This window comes from Coenobita brevimanus, chromosome 61, assembly GCF_032717465.1.
Source record: "Coenobita brevimanus isolate Jiangsu-jjx chromosome 61, ASM3271746v2, whole genome shotgun sequence".
Lineage (NCBI taxonomy): Eukaryota > Metazoa > Arthropoda > Malacostraca > Decapoda > Coenobitidae > Coenobita > Coenobita brevimanus.
This window is the reverse complement of record NC_137014.1, coordinates 34,969,653-34,989,038: the sequence shown is the minus strand read 5'-3', so window position 1 is coordinate 34,989,038 and position 19,386 is coordinate 34,969,653. Positions and strand designations below refer to the sequence as shown.

Below are 19,386 nucleotides of genomic sequence, written 5' to 3'. Positions count from 1 at the left end.
TAGTTCTTTAAGTACCATATCACAAATCAACAGTTTGTGCTGCTGCACACACTCCTTACTTACTATAACTTTAATATCCCTCAATAACCTCCTATCAGCCCTCCTAACCAGAAAATAATCTATCTGACTGCTATTTCCCCCAGACTCATATGTAATTAACCTAATCTCTCTCTTCCTAAAATCTGTGTTGCACACCATCATGTCCGTTGCCTCCCCAAACTCGAGTATCCTTTCCCCTTCCGCATTCCTTATACCATATGCACATCCCCCATGTACTCCTTCATAACCTTGTGCTGCTTCACCTACATGACCATTTAAGTCCTCTCCCAAAACCACTATTTCATCATCCCGCATACCACCTACTACACGTATTACATCACCCCAAAATCTATCTTTCTCTGCTTCATCCAGTCCTACCTGTGGAGCATATGCTCCACTGATAAAACTGATAAAACTGCAAACAGTGATTACCTATGTCAAACAATGGATCATACAAATTTGAGTGTAAAATACAGTATGAAGATTATATGAAGTGGGACTGATGTGAATTTTTCTATTGGAAGGTTAGACTGAAACAAGGATGTGTCATGTCTCCGTGGCTGTTCGATCTGTATATGGATGGTGTTATAGAAGAGATGCAAGGGAAGGCAACGGATATTGGAGCAGCCCTAATGAGAGAGGACAGTGTTTGGAAACTCCCTGTACTACTGTTTGTAGACGATACTGTGCTGTAAAGTGAAGACGAAGGGGAGCTGCAAGGCTTGGTGAAAGAGTTTGGAAGAGTGTGTAATAAATAAAAACTAATGGTGAATGTACTGAAGGGTAAAGTGATGGTCTTGAGAGAAGTGAAATCAGTGAATGTACAGTGATGCTGGATGAGGGGGAAATGGAAGATGTGAGTGTGTTTTAAGTACTTGGGTAGCGTGATGAGTAAGGATGGAAGTTTTGAAGATGAAGTGCTTGAAAGGGTACAACAAGGAAGAATGGTTGCTCATTCCTTGAAAGCAGTGATAGAAAACAGGGAAATGAGCATGAACGTGAAAAAGCTACTACATGACAGTATTGTGATACCAACTCTAATGTATGGAAGTGAAGCTTGGACCTTGCTGGGGGGACAGAAGTCAAGAGTGAGAACTGTGGAAATGAGTTATCTGAGAGGAGCATGTGGAGTCACATAGAGAGACAGACTGACAAATGATAAAGTGAAGGGGTGTTGTGGTGTGGATGTGGATGTGATAGGAAGTGTTAGGAGAAATACACTGAGGTAGTTTGGCCATGTGGAGAGGATAGAGAGTGAGAGACTGACAAGGAAAGTGTATGTGAGTGAGGTGGGGGGGGGGGAGAGGGAGGGGGAGGCCAAGGATGAGATGGAGGGATGGAGTGGAAAGGTATATGAAAGAGGGGAGTGTGAGCTGGAAGCAGGGCAATGAAATGGCGGGGGACAGGGTGACATGGAGGCGATTTGTTTGTGGCCACCCCTTACAGGATTAATGGGTCTGGCAATAGATAGATAGATAGGATTGATGTACTAGGTCCTAATTCAAACATGCTTACTCATTAGATTCCAAAAATGTGACCACTAAAAACAGTTGTCAGTATCTCTAACAGATATTGTTATGCAAATTCAACATCATCTAAAAAGTTTTCATCTTCTACATTAAGAATTACAATGAATATAACTCTGCACTGTAAAAGAAACAATAAAATTAGAGTAGAATTATCAAAGAATCTTCTGATGTTATAGAAGACAAATCACGTTCTTAACGCACGGGGAAATTATTTACAAACACAAGAATGAGAATCAAAATGCCAGGACAACAAACACTAATTACAGAGTACTCTACCCACTTTTACTTGACGAAAAATTGCCATCTCTCCATCTATAACGATGAGCATAAGATGAGATTAACATTATAATAGGGTGTTAGTCACATGGGCTATGAAAAGATGCAGTCATATAGTACAGCCTCAATCTTCTACTGAAGCATGGAGAGAGGCTGGAAAAGGAAAATCTCTGGCAAGTTAAAGTGGATGAAGTAAAACATAAATCTGTCAGTCTCTCATGGATGGTGAAAGTGGCTCATTTTAACAGATATATTCTTGACTAGAAACTGTCCACTCATGCAAAGGGTAATGTATGTGCAATGTCTACTTTTAGTCCTTTCCTAATGCAATACTGTAAGAGAAGGCAATGGATCTGACTCAACATAAAGAGCTTCCCTAGGGTGCTTATTCCTTCCTATTAAAAAAAAAAAAAAAAAAAAAAAAAAAAATTCTTGCATACACAGTCCAATTCCATTACACTGACTACATTCCTAATCTGTGGAAAGAAGTTTTGACTCTTCAGCCAGAGGACATCACCTTTAACTTATTCTTGCTACAACTGGACAAATGTATTCAGTTCAGGAAGGACAACTCTCACAGAGATGGTGTTAATGAAGGGTAAATCTAACCCTGTCCTCTTACTTTCATCTTTAAGGCACTGTTCTCTGATGCATACACTGAGATCAAAGGTTGGTCTTTGTGGTGCTTACTGATGCGATGCATTAGCCTCATTGCTCTCATGTAATTTTTTTTATACTCTAGTGATCCAGTGAATTAATGCTTTCTTAACCAGATATGGTCCATAGGGGTCTTTTTCCAAGAGGTGGTTGGGGTTTACTGCTCATGTAATACCACAAAGAGAAGAATAATTGGTCACTCCTGCCTTTAGTGCCTGGACTGTGCAGCCTTGCCCTAGGCCCCTACGACTGTGATAGGGTAATACCGGACTGAATGATGGATGGGTGGAATTCTAACCTTTCCAGCTCACAAAGGCTCTAACCTAAATAAAATAAAAAATTACACACCACAAATGAGGGGGGTAAATAAAAACACATAAAAACAAGCTCTGCACAAGGAATTGTATAAGGAAAGTGGCCTAAAAGAAACAATGATGGTTATATGTGGTATGAGGTAGAATGTCTAAATAAAGCACAGAAACTTTGTTCTGACCCAAAGTAGGCTAGGGAGGTAAGGGTCAAGTGGTCAGAGATAAGATCTGCTCTCTGAAAGGGCATGAGTCTGATTCCAGGCTAGGGCAGGGAACAGCTTGAGTATTTGAATTTCATTAAAAACAGGCTTTACTGGCAATAATTAAGACCCAATGACATTGGGGAGGCGGTGGCTCAATCGGTAGAGAGTTGGCCTGCAGTCCTAACGGACCCGGGTTCAAATCCCGCTGGGGCAGGGAACAGTTTAAGGATTTGAATTTCATAAATATCAGACTTTACTGATCTACCAGAAGACCCGCCGACATGTCATAAAAATACCCCCGCTAATACCAATACACCAGTCCTGTATGAGACAGCCCTAGCATGTATTCAGTATGGACGGTGGGTGTTAGCGCCGAAGTGGTGACATGTAGAGGTGTACAGTACGTAGGAGGACTACTGGGCCTTGAAAGCAGGCTGTGAAGCCTATGCCCAGAGTCGGTCACATTAAAAAAAAAAAAAAAAAAAAAAAAAAAAATCATAAAACTACCCCCACTAACACCATTACACCAATCTTAATTAAGACAAGCCTAGAATATATTCAATATATCATTTATAAAGGCTCCAACATGAGTGCACTTGTCAGCCTTGGTAACCTAATGGCGGCTCTCCATGCTGCTCCATCTCTGGCAGCCTCCCTACTCAGACCCTAATCCCTGAGATCACACTCTATGACCTCACTCCATGTCTTTTTCGGTCAGCCTCTCGCAACTCTACCCCCAACATTCCCATTTCACACCTTCCGCACCCAACTGTCATCCTCCATCATCTTCACATGACCAAACCACCTCAATCTACCCCTCCCCATCACAATACCAATAGACTCTGGTCCGATCCTTCCTCTCAACTCTCCAATCGTAAACCTAGCCTCCCCCAGGCCTCACATTCAAGGATGCACTACACATCAACATTCACATTTCTCCCTTTCCACACCTAAATGTCATCCTCCATCCTCTACTTGCCCAAACCATCTCAATCTATCCCTCCTCACCACAATAACAACAATACACTCCAGTCTCATCCTTCCCCTCATCAATCATAAACCTAGCCCCCCTAGGCCTCGCATTCAAGGACACACTGCACATCCCCCTAATGACTGTCATTTCTTTATGTCTGAGCATAAGAATATCCTCTTCCTTTACTGTCCAGGTCTCAGTACCATATAGCACTACACTCCTAACACATGCTGCATAAAAAAATTCCTCACCCTAATGACTGTCATTTCTTTATGTCTGAGCATACAAATATCCTCTTCCTTTATTGTCCAGGTCTCAGTACCATATAGCACTACACTCCTAACACATGCTGCATTAATTAATTCCTCAGCAAAGAGAGAGAGCACTCTAAATGTCAGGAGAGGCAACAGCTCCCTGAACTTTTCCAATCACTCCTCACTCTAGCACAGAGCTAGCTCCAGCCCCACTTTCAGCACAAAACATGTCCCCCCAATAATAAAACTCCTCCAGCACAAAACATGTCCCCCTAATAATAAAACTCCTCCAGCATAAAACATGTCCCCAATGACAAACTCCGTCACACATTCAAGAGATTTTTCAACAAGTTCGATCCTTTCACACCTAACGATCTCTACATGCTCTCTCTGATACATCACACACACGAAATCAGCATTATTTCGCAGCCTACCTCCAATATCACTACAACTCTTATTCAACCACTTACCACAAACACTGCCCATGATGGAGTTACATCGCACACCCTTATGGCAAACTGCAAATGGCCATACTTTGCTTTGACAGTACCATCACTAGTCCTAAATATCATTACTCTTGTTTCAGCATTTACTCTCAAACCCTTGTGCCCTGTTTTGTCTCTCCACTTCCTAATTCTTTCCTCTGCCTCCCTTTCATTCTCTGCATTCAACACCAAGTCATCAGCATACTGTACATCTCCCATGGGACTCCATTTCTGAAGTCACATGAGAGAGGTTCAAGTACCCTGACAAGCAATAAATGGCTCAAGACTGATGCCTGATACATGCCAAAATTCATGGAAAACTCACCACTCAAATCTCCATTAATTCTCACGTGGGTGCGAGCATCCACATACATAGCCATGACCACCCTAACCAGCCACTCCTTGATCCCGAGCTTTCTCACTGACCGATTCACTATTGCCTTAGGGATGCTGTCAAAGGCCTTCCCCAAATCAACAAAGTACAGCTCCCTTTTCTTTCTTATATATTTTTCCTGAAGGTGTTGGACAATGAATATGGGATCAGTGGTATCTTTGCCTGGCATAAACCCAAACTGCATCTCATCAATATTTTCTCTTTCCATTAAAAAAAGCTGAGCCATATGAGGGCAGATAAAATGTGATTAATTAATATTATAATCATTATATATATTTCTTAAAAACACTTTCCATCATTAACATGACAAACAAAATTATGAATAATAACAAATGGTAATGCATTTCAAGCTAGAAAGAAAAACTACCCCATATGTGAGGGCTGAAAAAGACATAGAGGAGCATAATATGCCACCAGATATACTGGTACTGAAAAGAAATGAAAGAATGCATTAAATTATAACACAACAGCAAAACTGACTAGAGAATCTTCAGAAGAGTTCTAAAAATATCGCCCGTCATTAACAAATGCTCCAAAAATACAGCCTATCCTTGACAGGTATATGATATTGAAATAATTTCACCAAATGTGTATGGCAATATTAATTTATTTTTATTATTTTATTTATTTATTTTTTTTTAAATGTGTCCTACTCTGGCTAAAGGCTTCAGGGCCTATATCTCGGGGGCAGTAGCCTATCCCAAGGCCCAGTAGTCCTCCTACACCTCCACATGTCACCACTTCGGCGCTAACACCCACCATCCATACTGAATACATGCTAGGGCTGTCTCATACAGGACTGGTGTATTGGTATCAGCGGGGGTATTTTTACAACATGTCGGCGGGTCATCTGGTAGATCAGGAAAGTCTGCCTTTTATGAAATTCAAATCCTTAAACTGTTCCCTGCCCAAGCCGGGATTCGAACCTGGGTCCGTCAGGACTGCAGGCCGCCTCTCTACCGATTCAGCCACCGCCTCCCCCATATGATAATGAAGCTAGAGAAATCATGCATTATCTTTCTTATACCTGACCATCCTTGTTCATACAAATGTGTTTCACTGGATGGACTACATCCACATACTGAGATTATGTTGATTATAAGAATAAAACAGCTTTGGGCCAACTTGGGTCCTCCAAAGACACCTGACAATAGACTCAATTTCACAGTGTAGGTTTTATTCAGTCAGTCATATTATTCCAGGGGGTTACAATCAATACACACTAGTGAAGTATATTAGAAAAAATGTGACCCCGAACACATGAGAGCTACATGCTATACAATGCAAGAGCTGATAATAAATATGAGAAGTATGGTTTGTCAAAGTAACTGTAGTGTGTGCATGTGTGTGTCTCTGTATGTAAGTACAAAAATTCATGTGCTGTACATAAATGCAATAAGTGCATGTAGGATGATCTGTGTGAAACTAATGTACATAACTTCATGGACAAAATATAATTGTATGTAAAAGCAATTCTCACTTAAAGATGCTCATAATTCATTAATGTATTTACTTGTGCTGAAGTCAAAAAGCAATTTTTCTAATATACCCCATAGGTTTTACTTACAAGTAGCATTTTGACAACATACTGTATTTAAGTGAGGACCACCAGCTAGAGCAGTGACAAAGTAAATGCGATACACACTAGTCTTCCACACTCACCTTGTCAGCATCTCCACGCCACATGGCCTTCACTTCCCCCCTGAATGCAGCAGTGATGTAGGTGGGGATGAGGGTGAATGGCACTAAGTACAGCAAGGCAGGCTGGGCTCCATTCATCAGCCACAGAGCAATGAATGTCACTACAAGCCCAGTGCCATAACCTGAGGAAAATACAACACATTTGGCCATAAAGCATAATGTACAACTATTTATTCAGTTTATTACTTCCATACTTTTTTCATTAAGTTTATAGCTAATGGTCAATGATGGACTGGTGGGTCAAGGTGCTCCAACTGGATGTGACCCATAATGGTTTCAATAAGAAGGGTTGTTAGAGTTTCCTGCTTTGATAATGCCACTCAGGTGAAAGCAATTAGTCCTTCTTGTCATACATGTTTATGATGTCAATACTAACCCCAGGTTCCTATGCTCCTGGCAGGGCAGTAAGTGTAATAACATAGCAACAGCTAATCCTACATTACCCCTGAAAGTGTGGGCCCCAAAGCTTTGCTACCCATAATCCATCACCATGGAGTAAATATCTAGAATGTTCCCATTAGATGAACTATGTGACTGAAATACCTCGTCACTTAAGAATTAAATTCATGCAAATGGCCTGGCTAGTAAACTGAAAGTCATAGGTAGGAGGATCTACAGATGGGTGGAAAGGGCAAAAACAGGTGGCCAGGGTAAGTGCGGTTAACTAAGATAAGATGGTGGTAGTGGTGAGAGAGGGTGGGACAAGAATACCCCAAAAAATGGGTGTTGTATGACAAGCAGCACTGAAGATGGGATGGGATGTGTATGCCACAGATTTCAAGCAATGTAGAATGTGGCCAGGTAGCTAAAAGATGGGGTTATAGGAAAGGAGAGGAGTGAATGAGATGGGTTTGGACTGTGGTCGGTGGAGTGGTAGGACAGTGCATTATACTGTTAAGATGGATATCATAGGTTGGCTGGTCTGGGCACTGCAATAGTTGAGGAGGAGGAGGAGGAGGAGGAGGAATGATAAAAATACATGAAAGAAAGACAAACAAGCAAAAGAAACTGTGGAGGTAAGAAATGAAGAAAAGAGAAGAGAGGGCAGGGCATAGGCTGGCTTGGAAAAACTTAAAGGTAGAGGTTAAGAAAGATGAGATGATGTCATGATGAAAATGAATTATGCAAATTCTGGAAGAAGAGACGTTAGTTTACCATATCCTGGATCAGAGTTGCCTTGCCTAGGTTACAATGTAATAGATGAATGAATGTGGCTATCATAGTGCATTATGGTATATTAGGTAATATGATATCCTGATCTAGGGATGGGCTAGTTACATCAAAATTATCATCACCATCCTGACCTTTCCCATGTAAAGATAGGGTGAGATATGGTCCACAAAACAATGAAAGAATAGCACAAAAGATGGGGAATTAGCTAAGCATGCTCTGCGAAATGGAATAGACACTCATTCACATACTATTCAAGCCCCTGGAATCCTGGTTCCACCCCAGCTCTTTTAAGTTAGGTTAGGTTTGGCTCAATCAACATCATCATCATTATCCTAATCCAATTTCCCACATTACTATGCAGTGTGGCAATCTAAAAAAGATTCATTAATCAAAACAAGGACTTGAATCACAGATGAAAACAAGCCTGAGGTATGCTCCTCCTCCTTCTCCCCTGTCTGGCTTACAATGGAAGTGGTGCATGGCAGGGTTCCCACATCCTTGTAATGTGGATCCTTCAATTAGATTATGTAACTTGTATTTTGTTTTTGCTATCTTCAGATACTTTTCTTCACCTTTGGACAGACTTTCCTAACCAGCCTAACTAAATAAAGCCTTCATTACCCCCTTTACTGGATAATGTCCCCTAAGCTGAATAAAATGATCTGTTGGTAGTAAGAATAAATGAAGAAAAAAGTTATTGTAGTGAAGAAAGAGTGAACAGTAACTGCTACACTAAATCCTTAACTGATAGCTAACCTTTCTTCAGCTTCAGTTCTTTGCATTAAAACAATTTAGGGCAGGTTAAAGGAAAGAAGCAACGTAAGAGAGAGAGAGAGAAAAAATGAAAGTAAGATATGAGACAGAACTGCTTTACCCCCTCTTAATGATAGGGATGGGGGTAGAGCAAGGTAAACAGGATGTGATGGCAGAGAGGGACATGGAGGAGGAATTAAATTCTCTCCAGTTCTGCTTGGATTATAACTGTCATTGCTCCATCCTGAATGCTGAATTGTAACAAGGGACTGAGACTGAAATATAGTGCTATCCACAAAGATGTCCTCTGAAAAGGATATGAAGCTGTAGTATTTTGCTATTCTGTCACTGAGCTTCTGGAAATTAAGCTAAAAATAAGTTGTGGAAATCTCTGCCAAGTAATTGTGGGAAAACAAGATGTCCTATGAAAAGGATATACAACTGTAGTATTTTGCTATTCTGTCACTGAGCTTCTAAAAAAAAAAAAAAAAAAAAAAAAAAAGTGGAAATCTCTGCCAAGTAATGGTGGGCTAACTATATGTGGCGATATGAGGAGAGAGAGAGAGAGAGAGAGACAGACAGACAGACAGACAGACAGGCAGACAGACAGACAGAAACTATGAAAGTGTACAGAGTACATGAATATTTAAGTAATATAACAGGAAAGAAAGAAACAAAAGAAAGGTGGATAGGATAATACAAAAAAAAAAATTTAGAGCCTAGTTTACTTATGCCAGGGAACTCCTTGAGATGGTTATATATATCCAGCATCAGCCAGAATAAACTACAAAAGTGGATCAGAAATGAACGGATCAGGAAAAGTGGAAGAGTAAAAGAGGAAAAGATATGAGAATAGGGAACAAATGAAAGGAGGAGGAAAACAGAGGGAGATAAATGAAAGAAAAGGAGGGAGGGGAAAGGAAGGAAGAAGAGGTGAAGATAAAAGAGGGATGATAAGTAGGGAGAGGAGAGACAAGAAGAGGGCAAGGGAGAAAACAGACCAGGAAGAGGGAGAGAAGGGAGGGAAGAAGGGATACAATTACGAAAATAAGGAAAAAAAAAAAATACAGTATATGCAAAAGAGGTGTGTGTGTGTGTGTGTGTGTGTGTGTGTGTGTGTGTGTGTGTGTGTGTGTGTGTGTGTGTGTGTGTGTGTGTGTGTGTGTGTGTGTGTGTGAATTCCTACCTAACTGCTCTTATACCAGCCTAAGTCATGCTCTTCTCTATATCCCTTCTCTCTCTCTCTCTCTCTCTCTATTTGAGGGAGGGGAGGAGGAAGGAAGGAAGGGAGGAAGAAAGTGAGGGAGGGAGGCTGGGTAGTCTGTGTTCTAGCTCCCGGCATACCAGTCTGTCTTAATGAGTTCACCACTCTCTCTCTCTCTCTCTCTCTTTTCTCTCATGAAAGTCCATATGGCACTCTTCAAAGGCCTGAATAATGCAACAGACAAAAACAAAATAAACTAATAATAATTATAAGACCTGAATTATTTTCCTGTGAATAATTATGAGTCTTTAGGGATATTCAAGAATACAGTACTGAAAAAAAAAAAAAAAGTGAAACAAGAGACAACCATGGTTTAAAAATACTATTATTTATGACCCCTCCCCATAACAAAAGGGGGAGATAAATCATGTACAATACTGCGCATAAAATTAACATTCTTTTTTTATAATTGGCACTTCAAGATGCAAAAATAAAAGTATGAGATTAGCAGAGGAGGAGAAAGAACTCTCAAATATTTCATGCCCAGCAAAATTTTTTGTATATATATATATATATATATATATATATATATATATAGATATATATTTAGTGTATACATAGTTTCTATATATATATATATATATATATATATATATATATATATATATATTGTACGTGCAAACACACACAGGGTGTCTCAGGAAGAAAAGAGCATAACTTTGGAAAGTGATACATGAAGGAATGCTGAGCAAAAAATGTTAAATGAACAAGTGTCCAAATCTCAACCATTAAAGAGCTAAAGTTACTAACGACCTCATGGGTGAAATATGGGGACCACTTTTGCCCATATGGTCATCAGTAATAGTAGCTCCATAATGGCTGAGATTTGGACACAAGCTCATATAAAATTTTTTACTTAGATGCTTAGAATCCCCTCATCTATCATTTCTCAGACTTGTGTCTTTTCATCCTGGGACACCCTGTACAAATCTATACATACCTACCACCCTACCTACCTACCTATACATATATATAGATACATATGTATGCATACATACATATATATATATATATATATATATATATATATATATATATACAGTAGGCTCACACAGTGCGCGTCATCGCAGTGCACGATTCGCCTTGTGCACGAGTGACCAAAAATCATAACCAAAAACCCTTCAATGCGCGAGTTTACCGCACAGAACGCAAGGCAGAGGCAAGGAGTGAATCAAAAATGCCATTTTCTACTAGTGCGCGACCACCCCTCACACAGCGCATCACGTGTTGTCATGTTGATGCGTGATGGAAGGCAGGACTGAGCTGTGTATGTCAAACATTCGCAAGAACCTTGCTGCCGTGGATAAGCTCAAGGAAGAGGTGAAGGAACAGGAAGTGAGCAGCCTAAGAACGGAGGAACTTCTGGTTGGTATCGACAAACTCTTCCGTTTCTACACAGACAGCCACAGGGAAGAAATAAACAGGAGAAGACAGACGCTCATAACAAGCTACACACAACGGGCTCAAGTTGGTGAAATTGCGGAACCATCGACATCGTCTGCTCCTGTTCCTGTTGAGGATGAAGAGGATGCAATGTCAGAAGTGTCAGCATTGGACTTTGAAGGGTTTATGGCCGAAGTGAGTGACTTTGATGCTCCTGGGGAAGGTGCTCAAGAGGAGTCTGTACAGGGAAGTGTTGGTGCGGTGGGAGGTGCGGTGGGGAGTGCGGCGCTGTAAGTGTTGCCGTGCCTCGGAACCCCTGTCATTTAAGGTCATCAGGCCTGTTGTCTACTGTTGTTAAGGTGACTACCCATATTTTGTTATTGTAGCTATAGCTTTAGTACAATGTCTGAAACATATGACCTTAATTATGTCTCTAAGGACCAAAAAATGTCCAGGTATGAGGGGGTACCGCCCATATGTAATTATTCCCATAAGATTATGTATTCCTAGTACGTGAATTCCCAGTGCGCGAGCTCATGCACCACCCAATCTCTCGCGCACTGTGCGAGCCCACTGTATATATATATATATATATATATATATATATATATATACTGTATATTTATACACAGCGTATATAGCCAGGGCTCACATAACACGCGATCAGAGCAAATGAAACTCACATAACACAAAAGGCAAATTTTGAGGCCAGGATATGATTAAAACGCGAAAATGACAAATATACTGCGGGTTAAAAAAATCTGCCCATTTTCTTGAAAACTGTACTACACTGCGATGATAGGGATTACGCAGCCTGAGGCCACAAATTATGGTTTAAACATTCATTACACGAAAAAACTGGTCATAACGCGGTGAAAACAGACATAACGCGGGCAAGGATCGTCACAGCACGGTTTGCATCTGCCTGTGACATATGGCTGTCACATGTCTGCACAGGATGTTGTCACGATCCACTGAGCATTCCTGCTCCAGTTGAGCCTAGCCTCTCCCGCGCTCTGGGTCCACACGTGCTGTGTGTTTTCTTTGCTCTTTTTTTTTGCCACCTGACCCAACTCAACCAAGCTGCCACACCGTGCCCCAGCGAGACATCAAAAGAGTCTGACCCAGGAGCAGAAGCCTGGCGTCATCAAGCAGAAGGAAAGAGGAAACCATAATTGTGCCATCGCCATGGTGTATCAGGTCAATGAGTCAACTATTCGTATGATCCTGGGAAAGAAGGATGCCATTATGAAGACAGTCCGGGACTACAGGGGATCTCCCACGGACCAGAGGATTCGAGTGTCTGACCCAGCGCTTGTTATGATGGAGAGGTTCCTGGTCATGTACCTGAATCGAAAGGAAAGAGAAGGAGTTCCAATCGACTCCATTTATATAAGGAGGTCGGCCCACAACCTGTATGCTGTAGCTTGCCGTAAGCTGTCCCAACCCCGAGGCGGATTTAGGGCATCATGTGGTTGGTTTGGCAAGTTTAGGAAAAGGAAGGATTTGAAAAACGTACAGGTGACAGGAGAACAAATGTCAGTAGATGTCGAAGCAACAGAGACATTCATGGATGTTCTAAAGGGAATTATCAGGAATGGGGGTTATACTGTTGAGCAAATTTATAACACAGACGAGACGGGTCTGTGATACAAGAGGATGCCAAGGACTACCTATATCTCAAAAGAACACAGGCAAATCAGGGGTAGGAGAGTTGATGTGGTATGCATCACTCTACTTTTGACTTGCAATGTTCGAGGTCATACGATGAGGCTATTACTTGTAAGTAAAGTAAAAAACCAAGGTGCTTTAAGCAGCTGAAACACATGAGTCAGGGTTTATCGGAGGAAATCAAAGACAGGGTGGATGACAAGGGATATCTTGAATAGGTGGTACAAGAAACAAGAGGACCGAGCCGGGGACCAGCAGGAGTCCTGTTCTGTTTCTGAATTCCACTCTCCATCCCCCAAGGAAGACCACAACCTCTTCAATTCAAAGTGATGAATTCTCCAGTGTTCGTATGTAATGCAGCCATTATTAGGTCAGTTAATGTCCTCGGAAAAATCCTTGCAAATTGCCACAAAAGGCAAATTTGGGACTGGGTTGGGTACCATGAAACCCTTTAACATGTAAACACATGGCCCTGTAATGTAAAAATCTCATAAAGCCGGGCTTTCCAGGGACAGTGTTCCTGCATAATGTGTGTGCTTGCTGTATTTATATATAAACAGCATAGTTTGCATCTCCTTGCTACCTACCCAGTGACAGACGACACCCAGCTGATGATGCGGTGTCAGCGGATACTTGCACTAATTGAATGTATTCTATTATTTGGACAACACTTTTGCTTATACTTACTCCACTATATCAGAACATCATTTAGTTTAACCTAGTACAGAGCTTGACTCATATAAAGATACTATTTAGTTGTGACCAGCTGTGGCCAAGGGTGGCCAGTCCAGAGTGGGGTGATAAGCATGCTGCCTCAACTCAACTGTGTGTGTGTGTGTGTGTGTGTGTGTGTGTGTGTGTGTGTGTGTATTTACCTATTTGTATTTACCTATTTGTAGTATACAGGAATTGAGCAATGCTCGTGTTGTCCTGTCTCCATATCCACATTTATCAAGTCTACCTTTACACACATGAATGTTTTTCTCATGCACCACCTCTTTGTCTACGTCGTTCCAAATATTTAAGAATATACCTAATTGTGATATACACGGAATGTACTATGCTCGTGGGTTTCCGTCGCTGTTTCTCAATAAGTCGAATTTAACTTTAAACTCGTTTAAGTTTTTAGACTGGACGATCTCTTTGTCCAGGCTATTCCATAAGTCTATACTTCTGTAAGGAAAGCTATATTTCTTGATATCCTTCAAGCAGCTTGACTTTTTCAATTTCATTTCATGTCCTCTTGTTGCTCTCTTATCCCATACAAACAGATCTTCTTTGTCAATTTTATCTACTCCCACCATGGTCCTGAACACCGCAATCATGTCTCGCCTCTTTCTCCTTTCCTCTAACGAAGGCAAATCCAGTTTTTCCAGCCTCTCTCTGTATGACAGGTCTGTCAGACTGGGGACCATCTTGGTTGCTGTTCTTTGCATTCTCTCAATCTTGTTTATATCTTTCTTTTTGTGTGGGCACCACACTACCGCTGCATATTCTAACCTGGGGCGGATCATGGCCACTATCAATTTTTTCATCATTTCCTCATCCATATAATGAAATGCTACTCTTATGTTAGTCAAGAGCTTATAAGTCTCTCCAACTATCTTGTTAATGTGCTTTTCTGGTGACAAACTATCTTGGACCAGCACTCCCAAATCTTTCTCTTCTCTCCTTTTTGTGATTAATTCATTACCCAAAAAATAATTCAGTGATGGTCTCCTGGTACTTTTACCCATTTCCAATATTTTACATTTCTTTACATTAAATTTCATTTCCCACGTCCGGCTCCAACTGTGTATCCTATCCAAATCCTCCGGCAGTATTTTACAATCCTCCTCAACCTCTATCTTCCTCAAGATCTTTACATCATCAGCAAACAGACTCGCATAACTGTTCACTCCATCTACCATATCATTTACGTAAATCAGGAACATTACTGGCGCCAACACTGAGCCTTGAGGGACTCCACTTGTTACTTCCCTCCATCCAGACATCTTTTCCTTTATTACTGTCCTCATTTGTCTGTCTCTCAAAAAGTCTCTCATCCATTCCAGAAGTTTCCCCTTTAGTCCTCCTATATATTCTAGTTTCCACATTAGTCTCTTATGAGGTACCTTGTCAAAGGCCTTCTCCAAGTCTAAGTACACACAATCCACCCAACCATCTCTCTCCTGTACCACATCAATCGCTCTTGAGTAAAAGCTCAACAAGTTTGAAACACATGACCTTCCACTTCTGAATCCAAACTGACATTCAGCCAAAATATTCATCTCTTCCAGATATTTTATCCATCTGTCTTTCAGGATTCTCTCACACAATTTTGCGACCATGCTGGTTAGAGACACTGGTCTATAATTCAGGGGTTCTTCCCTGTTTCCTCCCTTGTAAATTGGTACCACATTTGCCCTCTTCCATTCTTTTGGCACTTTCCCCTCTTCCAGTGAGCATACAATTAAGCTGTGAATTTTATCCGCCAGTTGTTCTCTGCATTCCTTCAGTACCCAATTAGAAATTCCATCAGGTCCTGGGGCTTTCCTTACATCTTGAGTTTCCAGTAATTTATACACTTCCTGCACCTCCACTTTTATATCTTTCATCACCGGAACATTTCTAATCACTCCCTCCCCTTCCACAAGCTCCTTTTCTTTAGTGAAAACTGACTGGAAACGTTTGTTCATTATTTCTGCTTGCATTGCCGCATCCTTAAAGACCTCTCCATCTACTTTCAGCTTGGTGATTCCTTCCTTTTGTTTCAGTTTGCCATTAACAAATCTATAAAACAGTTTGAGCTCATCCTTGCATTTGTCAATTATACCTTTTTCAAAATTCCTTTCTTCTTCCCTACGTATTCTTGTGTATTCGTTTCTCGTTCTTTTATATTCTTCCTTTGTTCTGTCGTTACCTCTCTTTCTCCAATTGTTCCACGCCTTATCTCTCTCTTTTTTGGCTATCATACACCTTCCATTAAACCACTCCTTTTTCCTGTTTTCTTTCCCTCTTACTCTTGGTACAAATTTTTCCACTCCCAAATTATAGAGGTCTAGAAAGATATCCCACTTCCTCTGTATCTCTCTTGTTTCTCTGAATTTTCTCCAATCCGCATTTTCAAAAAAGTTTCTCAATCCTGTAAAATTTGCTTTGCCAAAGTTGTATCTTCCCTGTCTATGAAGCTCATCTCTTGGCTCGACGTTTCCTATTAACATCTGGAACTCAATGACCACATGATCACTTTTTCCCAAAGGACAGAGATATTCCAATGATTCTATTACATCGGGTTCTTTGGTGAACAGTAAATCTAACCTTGCTGGTGTGTCCTCACCTCGAAACTGTGTCTCTTCTTTGACCCACTGCGTCATCACATTATTCATTATTACAGTATATTTAATAACATAGTGCCCCACGAATCCTCGCCGCCTCCCGAGTACCATTCCTGCCAGTTCACCTCTTTACAATTAAAGTCACCCACCAAAATTATATTATTGCTTTTCTCAATTATTTTTTGCAAGTAGCTAGCCATATCTGACAACATCTCATGGTATTCGTCATCCTTCCATGCTCTCGTCTTTGGGGGAACATACACTACCGCCATATCTCTCTTAACATTCTCTCCAGTTTCTAATTTCATATATATCACTTCAGCCCTGCCTTCTCCCATTTCCACAGTATCTACATTTATGTTGTTCTTCACTGCTATCATCACTCCTCCTCCCTTTTTTTCTTTTCTGTCTTTTCTCCACAGTTTGTATTTACCATCTCCCAAATGAACATCAATATCTTCTCTTAATTTGGTCTCTACAAAGCACATGACATCAGGTTCATGTTCTCTCAAGAAATCATTAATTTCGATCCTTGTCGATATGAAACCATCAACATTAGTATATATCACCTTCAAATTATTTTTGACATTATTAATACCCTCTTCTCTCCTACTCTCTGTCCGTACCACTTCCTCAACTTCTGATCTTTCACAACCATCCCCCCTAGTTTCCTTCACTTCTATTTCCTTAAATACCATTTCCTTACTTTCACATCCAATACTCTCCAAAAAAAAGTATTATGTTCTTCCTCTGTCCTCTTATCATTTTTTTCCTTTACTTCTTCCTTTAATGATTTTAAAACTTCTCTTTCTTCTTCATTCAGATCTTTTCTTATTATAATATTTTCCATCCCCACCTCTTTGCTTAATTTCCAGGTCACTTTAAGTATCTCATTTATTACACTTTCTGATGTAAACTTGACTCTCATTGGTCTTGTTTCCCCTTTCTTATAAGGCCCTATCCTCCTTACTTCCTCAATTTCTTTTACCCACTTGTCTCCTTCGGGGTCAATCTTGCCCAATATTCCTCTCATCATGTTCGTGTCTCTCTCAAGTCTTGCGAACCTAACCTTTTCTTCCTCTTCCCTCTTTCCAAATACTACCACACATCTGTTCCTTTCTACAGTTTCTCTCACTATTTTCTCTTTTTTCTTCAGTATTTTCACTACATTTTCTTCCATTTCTTTCTTGTTCATTTCCCTTTCTTCCTGGATGATCTCTCTTAATATGACCACTTCTTTCTGTTCTTCTTCTACATGTGCCCACTTTGCCTTGTGTTCTTCTAATACATTACTCACCTTCTCCGTTTTATTAGTACTCTCTTCAAGTTTCCTCTTCAGTTCAACATTTTCCCTCTTCAAATTCTTAATCTCTTCATTGGCTGTTTCGTTGGACTGGATTAGACTCTGTATGGTGGTTTCCGTATTTCCTGACACATCCTTTATCACTAGATTCTCTACTTTTTTTTCGAGTTCACTAATCCTCATAATTAATGTTTTCACCAGGTCCATGACATTAGTATTAGCATCAAATCCTTGAAATTCCATTCCCTCATTGTTTACATTTTCGGCCATGTTTAACGTACCGGTAAAGTACCCAAACAGCTGTTACCGAATAAGCCACAAACATTCATGTATACTATTTCCAACAAATCTTTACATTTTTGGTAGTCTACTAACTTTCATTATTTTAAATTTAAAGAAAGACCCTAGGAGACAGGACAGACAAAATTCCTGAAACTACTCAAGGTTAGGAGCGATGCCTGGGACGTCCTCTCTCTCCGGCTGTGTGTGTGTGTGTGTGTGTGTGTGTGTGAGAGAGAGAGAGAGAGAGAGAGAGAGATGGGGGGGTGGGAATCACCTGTTCAAGTATACACAGACTATTTCACATCCTATAATCATAGTAGTACTGTATTTATTTATGACCATTTGTTTTAGCCAAATCCTACAGAACACAATAATTTGTGTATTTAAAGTCAGAGTGAGTGTACATCTACAGTGCGTGGTCTGACAGTGGAACTTTCAGGGGGATGGATGCGGTTAGGAGCCACCTTCTTGGTTTTGCCAGTGCATACTGCTTTATCCCCCCTATGTTTACTGTGGTGTTTCAGGGGTCATCTAAATACAAAACATGTTTACCGTATATCTGATACACACAAACTGAGGGTTTACTGTGTTTGACATAAATATCTACAATCTTATGATGCCTTTTTTATTTACTCTTCCTATCTCTAGATAATTTTATAAAGCTCAAGAAGGATCTCTGGTGTTCATGGGATTAATGATGGCTAAATCCACACCTAGTTTGAAAAATCCATGAATGGCAAGATTAGAGTAAAATATATGTCATCTGACTGAAAGGATTAATGTTGCCTTGTACATTTTCTATATCTTTTTCCTACTGACAGTCTTACAAATTAACATAAAGAGTATTAACTAACCTCACACAGAAATGTACTGGCCAGGAAGCGGTGCTACAGTACAATTAACAAAGATGCCTAACCCTTCTCACATCACATGATGAACAAGTGTCATCAGACTGGAGGACTGATCTCATTAGTAACCACAGACTTATTCCTACCTTAAAACTTAAGGCTTACTGAATTTCATGCACCCAAATTTAGAACAGTAGTCCCTCAATTATCCGGATGCTCAGTATCCAGACGCTGGACCTTGGCTCCATTAAACAATTATACGAATCTACTTGCTATTATCCAGACATAGAAGCGCCTAAGAACTTTGGCCGTCCAGCCAACATGTCCAAACATTTGGTATTGTGGCCACTGGGCTCGAGCCGTGAAAGAGAAGTAGTACGTAACCCACAATCAGAGCTAAAACATCCATCCGCCCCTGTGCTGAATGGTCAAAGTTGTGCACTCATCCGATCACTCCCAACAAGCCACTAGAACCCGAGTAATACAAATGTAACCCGTAAGCGGTGTCAAAACGTCTGTACACATCCCCACCGAATGTCCAGTATCGTGCAGCCACCTGGCTAAGTTGTT

The 19,386-nt window shown here is 40.6% G+C and overlaps 1 protein-coding gene across 1 annotated transcript in view; it reads right to left on the bottom strand.

Moving 5' to 3' along the window:
• The window catches only part of LOC145403744 (signal peptide peptidase-like 2B), a 173,895-nt gene that overhangs the window by 30,108 nt on the left and 124,401 nt on the right, over positions 1–19,386 (bottom strand). Inside the window, exon 11 of the mRNA XM_080275422.1 lies at positions 6,784–6,944. Within this exon, the coding sequence (XP_080131548.1) occupies positions 6,784–6,944 (161 nt within the window). The remainder of the gene's footprint in view (positions 1–6,783; positions 6,945–19,386) is intronic.